Genomic DNA, 9511 nt, shown 5'->3' on the forward strand with positions numbered 1-9511 from the left:
GTCCTTGTCAAAGCCTTGTCATGATAGTGTGTATTATTAGTTGCCTATGGTAAACTTATAAAAATAACAGCTGAGAAATTTTGAGTTAATTATTTTGTCAATTTTAAATGTGAAAAGGGTGTCTTTAAAGTTTTTAGAGCTATAGAGTCTATAAATACGTTCATTTTGTGTTGTGGATTGTGACAAAGTGCTTACTAAGTGCCCACGATTTTGTTTATTAATTATTTTAAAGCAAAATATGGAAGTACTCTAAAAAGAATGTTTGCAAAAGGTGATGCTGGGAACTGCTGTTCTTAAAAATGCATTATCCGAGTATTTAATAAGATTTATACAGTTAATTTTCTTTACTGCATACATATAAGGTGTTTAAATAAATAAACTAAATAATGAACGTTTTGCATTCGGCAACCAATAATGCACGTGTATGTATTATTGGTTGCCGGATAAGGACTAATAACCATAACAAGGACTACAATGACGTCACAAAGCGAATAGTTTTCGCATGCACCTGGCGGACACTTTTGGCTGAATGAGCAGTCCTATTAGGTTAACTGTTCTATGGCCATTCTTGTAATTGCTTTTCTGCAAAAGGATTATAAACTTAAAAACTACGTATATTTCATGGGTACTTTATACTGGCAACTATACATTAGACTACACACTATTAGTAGGTAGTATATATAAACAGTAGAGTATATAAATATAAAACAATTTTATATATTTTACTTTTATAGATAATATTAAAAAATCTCTAATCTAAATAACTTTTAAGATTATTGAGGTAAATACATATATTATATGAAATACATAATAAAAATATACATAAATGCTGTGATATGTATTGACTAGCCATCAGTATTTATTATTTTATTTTTGATATTTTTTATGCAAGAGAAGCAGTGGTTAAACGGAAGAACGCAGTTGTTATAACTTTCAAACCTATCATTAGACTATTTGAACTTTCTTTTTTTCTATGTCTATCTGGTCTAAATGATCACTGCTTATGTTTGATTTCCTGATGTGAATCTTTGAGAAGAGATATCCTATGGCCTCCATAATAGGAATCATGATTGACTCTGTACATAATTGGAGAAATTTCTTTATTGTACCACAAGATATTTTCAGTAGGATTAGGCAGGGTCCTGAACACCAAATGTGCTGAAATTAAAAAAAAGAATTATCTCTGTCTCTGGTCTGAGTATTTTGCCACTGTAAGAACATCTGCAAGATAAAACAGTTATTAGAGACCAATTTGTCAACTGTATTTTACTAATAATACAAATTTGACTAAAGGACAAAAAATGCTTAACGTTGCAGGAGGTCCTCCCGGTCATCGGAAGCAAAAAACGCAGAAAGAACAATAAACCCATACAGCCACGGTACGTACTATGTACGTACCTGATACGTAATGTTGGGACGAACGTCAGGTCCCTGGTACGTACAAGTACGTACAGGTACGTACTATGTACGCACTGGGGACGTACATTTTCCAACGCTCTGTACGTCCCTGGGACGTGGCGATGTACGTTCTATGTACGTCGCATGTACGTACATTCCAGGTACGTACATTTTATGTTTTGTTCCGGACCAAAACTGGACGTAAAATGATCGAAAGTACGTACAATGTACGTACTATGGACGTACATTTTTCAACGACGTATACGACCTAGGAATTTAATTAGAAATAATTCAGTGGAAGTCAGCTTAAAATATTTATTAATACAAAAACTCAGGTACAGGGTCATCCCTTATGTCTTGATACACCCCTGAGTCTGGTTTCGATCCGGCAACTACACCCTTCGCGCACTCTGTCTTTTATTGGATGTTGATAGATATTTAAAAATAATTGAATGAACCGATTCTCAATCATTCGAGGTTGTGACTGTGCTAGGTGAAATAGTCACATTATATTATTACACTTTAACTTACCTTGAAACAACGAGCAACGAAGGCAACAACAAAAGAAAACAAGGTGGAAGCGAAACAACCTACGGCCACCATGACACACAACACAATACACAATCGAAAACTGGATCGGAGTAGGTGCGCACTCAGTGTATTGTTTTTATTTTTTTACGTTGATTAATAAAAGATGGAACTACACTGAGTGCGCACGTGCGCTCTAGCTCTGCCAATCGAAAACGCAATTAGAAACCGCCCGACTTCCGATTCCGACAAGACTCGAATGTGAACGAATAACTTAGCGGGAAATTTAAACATAGGACTGCATAATTTTCCTGTTAGGCTCGATTGCATAATATATTGCATTTTTAACCCATGAGATTTCTTCAAAGGCTGTCATGCATTATGGTCACTGGATAATTTAGGAAATCATTTTTTTATAGCGGTCGGGTTAGATTTATTAATAAAAGAAGTAGAGATAGGTTAGAGTGACTTGAATTAACGTTAGCCTAGAAAAGATCCACTGATCCAGTCCATTCATTATTATTGGGTATATCTGACCAAAATAATCCAGTCATGATATTAAAATTAAATAACATTTTTGTAATGCGTTTACAAAATTTTCAAGATACGTACGTAGTACGTACTCACATGTACGTCCGTACAGGGTTCGGAAGTAGTTAATTAAGACGTAATTTACCTGATTAACTACGTGTAGTTTTTCTTCAAAAACTACGTCTTTTCCCGTACATTAACTACTTGAAAACTACGTTAATAAACTATGTATTGATATTATGAATAATTTTCCTTTGTATGAGGTGTAATAGAGATAATATGATGTGTAAATATTAAATTTAAAGCCATATTTCTTATGTTTTCTTAAAGCTTCAACTTATTATAACCTCACCTCAAACCTTTGATATTTGACATAGGCTACATAAACTACACCCTCTACATAAACTACATTAACTACATGTAATGTAATTTATGTAGTTTTTAAAAGTAACATGTAGTTTTCCGAACCCTGCTCGCATGTACGTCCGTAGTGAAGTCCTACAATGTACGTAAATAGTACGTACATGGGGCACGTACTATGTACGTACACTTTTGTACGTACATAGTACGTCCCTAATTGGTCCCGGGACGTACCGACGTAAAATGGACATAAAATGTACGTCCCTGGGACGAAGTGTGCTGTATGGGAAAAGACTATTTAAAATATCTAACTACAACTGTTCAAGAACACTTTAGTTTCTTTAACAGATAGGTCTATTAAAAATCGTTGATGTTCTGTTAAAATGACATATATCAAGTTAAACTTAAAAACTTTAAAATTAACAATTACTAGGTGATAGGTAACAATTACCTATTGAGGTAAAACCAAAAAGCATCAAACTATCTGATTATGATTATTTTTTATTTGTTTTATTTCTTACTCATGAAAAATCTAAAACTATACTTAAATTTATTTTTAACTTATAAATGCTTACCTCAAACTGTAGTATGGCAAACGAGAATCCAGCGCAACAAGCATATAATGGTGCGCATAAAACTGATAAGCAAACGAAACATCCTGTTTTGGAATAATGGTAACAATGCTTGCTCAAGCACCAAGCGCATTCTGGGCTTCTGATTGTTTGAGGCTCGCCAATAATGTCTTCCCATTCCACCTGGTGTAAAATAAATAGAAAATTACATTTTATTAATAAATGTTTTTGGTAGTCAAATATCAATGTCAGTGCTTTTCTTTCAATGTGTTGTTGGAGAGGTATAATGCTGCCGCGGGTATTGCAAAGGAACGCTTATCAGGAAGATTCCTATTTGGATATCTTTGAGCATAATCCCTTGACGCCAAGAAGCAATTTTCCTCACAAAATAAAATCACTGGTAATATATCCATTCGTTCCGCCAGCAGATACTGCTTAATTTTTTTGATAAAATAATGAATACTTACTTATTAAACTATTGTAGGTAAATTTAAGTGAACTTGTATAAATTAAAAATAATAATGTTCATAAACAAATGTCGATTTTGAAAATAGTTACTAACTGCCAATAGAAAATTGCCATGGCGACACAAGCCATCTGGATTGCCATTTTATTTAAAAATCGCTTTTTATTCAAAATCTGAGCTAGATACGTATAGGAAACCTTAATATAGTTTGAAAGAGCATTTGACTCTGCATTGATTTATTTAAAAAAATACAGGGTGTTGTGTTTGAAATAACGAAGTTTTTATATAAAATAAATCCTTAAAAATAGATCAGCATTTTTTTGGTACCCTTGTATAAATTTAAGGAAGTTATAACATTTTTCAGTAAAGTTTATTTCTCTACCTCTAAACTCAGCACAATAATTAATTCTGAAAATTAATGTACACGGTGTTAAGATTATCAGATGATAAGATCTCAGCAAAAAATGGCAAAATAAATAAATAAATAGAAAACAAAAATTATATGAAATTTTTTAGTATCTGAAAAAGACACATTGGTATCGTGTTAATGCTATTGGGTATACAGTTTTAAATAAACATAGTTTTTTGCAAGCTTAATTAATTTTTATCAAAAACAACAAATTCATTGGAATATTACAAGAAATTATTACTTATTTATCGAAATCCTATTCTTATAGATATATGGAAAAGATAAAAAAAGACAATTAATATATTTTTACCTGAATATGTTGGTTAATCCTTTTTGGATCTCTATCCTCCAAGTCTTCCCTGCCGGACATTTTGTTCGCCGTTATTACACAGAACCTACACCGTCCAGAGGCTTTCTAGAATCTGCTCTATTTTCTCTTGGTCAGAATATTCACCCCCGTACTGAAATACAAGCCATTAAGCTGCACGCGAACTTATTCAAAAGGTCGAAAGAATGAATATCAACAAGTTCCAGCACTTATACACTCAAAGAAATATGCCTAGGGTTTAGTTAAGCTAGAAAAGAGAAATTAGACTACCACTAACTGAAACGATTTTTATTAATTAAGGAATTGATACCGATCAAAATCAGGAATTGTTAATTTATAAAGTTAATCATGACTTAGTTTAGACCACATGAAAAACTTTTATTCATCATTTTCAGATTATTCAACCATTTTCATGTGAGTTCATTTTTTGAAAACTTCATACTCTTTTCTACAAAAAAGGTACTCTTGTTGCACATCGCCCAGAGCGATGGTTTTCGAGAAAATTGAAGACAAAGAGTTTGCTCTGATGGGTTGCTAACTGGTTAATCAACATAAACTTATGAAAGTTATGGCGGTTCCAAAGTAACCAAGTAGTTATTAAATAATTAATTTGAAAATCAAAATTTCATGATTCTTAAAACATCTTATTGCTTTAAAAATAAAATAACCTTTTTTGGTTTTAAAAATATTTGGTTTTCTCAGTGCCGAAAAATACTGAAGAGCAACTACGGCAATGCATTATTGACTGTTCCAATCAAATTCGGACAGCAACAAGGATATTCCACAGGGTACGCAGATCGTGGAGAAGAAGATCAGATGTCTACATTGAAATGAATGGTGGTCACACTGGTCACTTTGAACATTTACTATGAATGAATTAAGGAATGAAAAAGGAGTGAAACAGAAACTGACTAAAAAAATTGAATACATCAATCAATCCTAATTCATGTCATATACTAACATACCAAATCCCGTTTTTTTATCTGAAAAAATAAAAAAGTTATAGGGGGGTGAGCCAGTTTTAAGACGCACCTGGAATACTAGTAAAGCACACATTTATATCGCTTTTAAGAAAAGGTTCAATGACGATGTGTGTTACATAAGACAAGGAAAATCTATAGGTAAGTAAGCAGATTTCAAAAGATGCAAAATGCAAATGATCGTAAGTTGGCAGACTATTTATGAAAAGAGTATAATTTGCCTCCTTTAACTTTTTTTGCTGATTGTAACGACTACCTTTAGGTTATATTTAATTTAACTTTACAGCTAGATAGAAACTCTTTCATATGCTCTATTTGGCTGATTGTAACCATTATTTTTTTCAGTGTAAGTGCTACTCTATATCGTGATATTTGCGAAATGTTTGATGACCATAACGTGTATAATAATAGAGTATTAATCGATATGTTTGTTTTGGTCTCTATATGTGTCGCTATAAGTAAAGTTTTTATATAATATGAGTTCACCATTGATAATTCTGGAACCACAGCAGATATAAAATCAGAAGATAAAAAATATGAAAGTTGCCTTATTATGACATAATATGTTTCAGTTGTAGATATTTCTCCCATATAACACAACACAATCCTATATAGATATCTTGAGGATATCCACCAAGGATATAGTAAATATCTTAGGGATATCCAAAAGCCAGAGGAGGATATTTATGGGATATCCAGATGGGACAAAAAAAGTCATCTTCAAGACATCCCTAGGCAAGTTTTCGTAGAAAATGCATTTTCTTATAATTTAGACCTCATTTATCAATATACTCATGGCATATTGACATTTTAGATTGTTTTTAAAACAACAAATGTACAAAATGTACAGGCTAGAAATCAATATAATAATAAATTATAAAAATGAATGTCGCTGTTTTTATAAATAAGCATTTGTCAAAAAATGAAATATCATTTTTAAGGTGTTAGTTTTTTTACCACACTGTCTAATACATATAAATAATTTAGTTTTTTAGTATTTGGAGCAATTATTATTAATCAACGCAAACAGTCAATTAATGTAGTTTGAATACTGGAATCATATTAATTGGTTCTCTTTAACAAATATTTAAACAGTTTTTTTATTTTTTAATGAAATAAACGAACTATAGTGACAATATTAGTATCTGTACTCTTTAAAAATTTGGTACATCTTTAAAAATAATCTAAAATGTCAGTATTCCATGGGTATATTGATAAATGAGTTCTAAATTACAAGAAAATGCATTTTCTACGTTACACAGAACCTACACCGTCCAGAGGCTTTCTAGAATCTGCTCTATTTTCTCTTGGTCAGAATATTCACCCCCGTACTGAAATACAAGCCATTAAGCTGCACGCGAACTTATTCAAAAGGTCGAAAGAATGAATATCAACAAGTTCCAGCACTTACACTCGAAGAAATATGCCTAGGCTTTAGTTAAGCTAGAAAAGTGATTTTAAATTTCAGAAATTAGACTACCACTAACTGAAACGGTTTTTATTAATTAAGCTCTACTCAGCTATATCCTGTTCAAAACCCTCTAACGAAATCTATTTTTTTATCTGTAAGGAACAGCTAATTTTAATTTTTAAGTTTATTAGAAAATAACTTTATTATTTGTTGTAAACATTTGAATGTATTTATAAACTATATCTCATTGTTTTCTTTGAGAAGCTTATAAAAAGGTTAAAATGTACAGGAAATCTAAAAAATCGGAGTTAAAATAAATAAAACCATTAGTTTTTGCATTTTTTTTCAATAACTATACATATAATTATTAATTATAAAATTAAAATGCCATACTCTCCAACATATCGATAAAATTATATTTTAAAATCTTTTGTGTCATTATATTGTTAAAGTATACTACAAATGTTATTATTATTAATAATATTATAATCAATCTTTAAAATTATTAATAAAAATTGAAATAAAACTGTTTTGTTGGCACATCTTCAATAACGTATTATACCCTTAGGATACGCCTATGCGTCAAGTTGCGTGGTGGCAAACTGTCACAAAATTTCCTTTGTGTTACTCGTCCTTTCTCTTTCCTTGTCTAAGGTAATTTGCCTCCTTTAACTTTTTTGTTGATTGTAACTGATTGTAACAACTATCTTTAGGTTATGTTTAATTTAACTTTACAGCTAGATAGAAACTCTTTCATATGCTCTACTTGGCTGATTGTAACCATTATTTATTTCAGTGTAAGCGCTACTCTATATCGTGATATTTGCGAAATGTTTGATGACCATAACGTGTATAATAATAGAGTATTAATCGATATGTTTGTTTTGGTCTCTATATGTGTCGCTATAAGTAAAGTTTTTGTATAATATGTGTTATAATACATTGATAATTCTGGAACCACAGCATTTATATCTGCTGTCTATCAGAAGATAAAAAAGATGAAAGTTGCCTTATTATGACATAAGGGGTTTTCGGAATTAAAATCCTAGATTAGGTAGTTTACTAATCAGCTGTTCCAAGATCAGTGCTGAGAGTAATCATGCAGCTGGTAGTTTAATTACGAACGGTTGGATCATTAGATTAACCAGGTTAACAATCACATTTAAATATATTTCGTAAAAAGAGATAAAAGAAGCAAATAATGTTAATATCCCTCTTTAACGATTGTTTAGGATCTATTTTTATCCTATTTGTTTTGCTTTAAGTATACTTTTTAGTTTCTGTAAAGCCCCGTTCTCAGAAATGCGTCGTGTCGACAGCGACACTAATTGACACTTCAAATGACCAATGGGAGCTGTACTAAATTTAAAATTGACAGCTGTTTGAATTTTGTACAAATCTGATTGGTTCTTTTGTCGTGTCGCTGGTGACAGTCGCAGTTCTGAGAACGGGTCTTAAAAAGCCAAATGACAGCGATTTTCTTTTCATAGCCATCGCTGACGCTTTTTTTTCGATCATACGTATAAGTTAGGTTAGGTTAACGCACTTGTTTTTTTTTACGTTTTTGGTATCAAGTTTTATGCTTTTCGAATGAGATTTTAATGAATGTAAATGTAAGTATAATTTTATTATTATGTGTGTTTTAATATTGTTTGTAGCCATGAATGAAAGTATAACAAATTTTGTTTAGTTTGTTTTAAGTTAAATTTTATGTTTTCGGTTAGCTTTTAGCCAACTAAAAATTGAAGTAGATAAAACATGGATAAAACCAGGGGATACGAGTATATCAATCTAATGATAAAATCGATTACAAATAATATTCAGTATTATATATTCTCAATAATATTTTTTTAATGATATAATCATTTGAAATGTTTAAAATAAGAACATAAAGGGGCCTCAAATTACTGTCACAAGAGGTAAGTTTCTCATGGTTTTATTTATTACAACTGATTGTTTTTATTTTTACTACTTTAGAAATGATTGGATATAGATTTCAAAACTTTAGCGAAAAGGAATTTGAAATCATAAATAAGACAATTCAACATGCGAAGACAAAATATGAAAGATCCAAAAAATCAATTAAAATATAAGTTTGCTTTTCCTTGTACATATATTTAATGTTATACTTTCCTTTTGTATTTTTGAATAAGAAATATATAATAATGTTTATACTGTACCAATATATATTTTGTATTATTTCAGACCTTCAACTTTATTTTTTTAGAAATTCGATTCAAGAGGTCAGAGTTGAGTAATTCCTTATTTAATGAGCAGCCGAAAAGATCAGTAAGTTTTCAGTACTCAGTACTTATCAGTATTTTTGATATTTTTGAAACAAGTAAGTGATAAATTTCTAGTTTTTATTTGTTTTTTTTTTGTTTGACAAATTCGACTTTCTTGGTAGGGATATATTTACCGAGCATTTTTAATTTTTCTAAGTCGATGGATATAGAGATATGCATATTTTTATCAATATTGTTTATGTTCTTCGTCAATACAATATTAGTAAAAGTAATACCCATAAT

The 9511-nt window shown here is 30.8% G+C and overlaps 1 protein-coding gene and 1 long non-coding RNA gene across 3 annotated transcripts; one reads left to right on the forward strand and one right to left on the reverse strand.

Moving 5' to 3' along the window:
* Positions 1 to 786: 786 nt before the first annotated feature.
* Positions 787 to 7159, reverse strand: LOC115876571 (caveolin-1-like). 2 transcript variants are annotated; one of them, XM_030892387.1, is made up of 5 exons: positions 6984 to 7159; positions 6838 to 6903; positions 4575 to 4659; positions 3393 to 3572; positions 787 to 1158 (listed from the first exon to the last, which is right to left on the reverse strand). In XM_030892387.1, the coding sequence occupies exons 3-5, from the start codon at positions 4632 to 4634 to the stop codon at positions 946 to 948; spliced, it is 453 nt and encodes a 150-aa protein (XP_030748247.1). In that variant the 5' UTR covers positions 4635 to 4659; positions 6838 to 6903; positions 6984 to 7159; the 3' UTR covers positions 787 to 945. The 2 variants fall into 2 exon arrangements, with proteins under 2 accessions (XP_030748247.1, XP_030748245.1); XM_030892385.1 differs by having other exon boundaries at positions 6838 to 7159.
* Positions 7160 to 8450: 1291 nt separating this feature from the next.
* Positions 8451 to 9168, forward strand: LOC115876430. Its single transcript, XR_004049145.1, has 3 exons — positions 8451 to 8596; positions 8708 to 8902; positions 8961 to 9168. It is a non-coding gene; the product is annotated as an uncharacterized LOC115876430 (long non-coding RNA).
* The last annotated feature ends 343 nt before the right edge of the window (positions 9169 to 9511 follow it).

The sequence above is a fragment of the Sitophilus oryzae genome, unplaced genomic scaffold (genome assembly GCF_002938485.1).
Source record: "Sitophilus oryzae breed Bouriz unplaced genomic scaffold, Soryzae_2.0 scaffold_1436_pilon_pilon, whole genome shotgun sequence".
In the NCBI taxonomy this organism is placed as follows: domain Eukaryota; kingdom Metazoa; phylum Arthropoda; class Insecta; order Coleoptera; family Curculionidae; genus Sitophilus; species Sitophilus oryzae.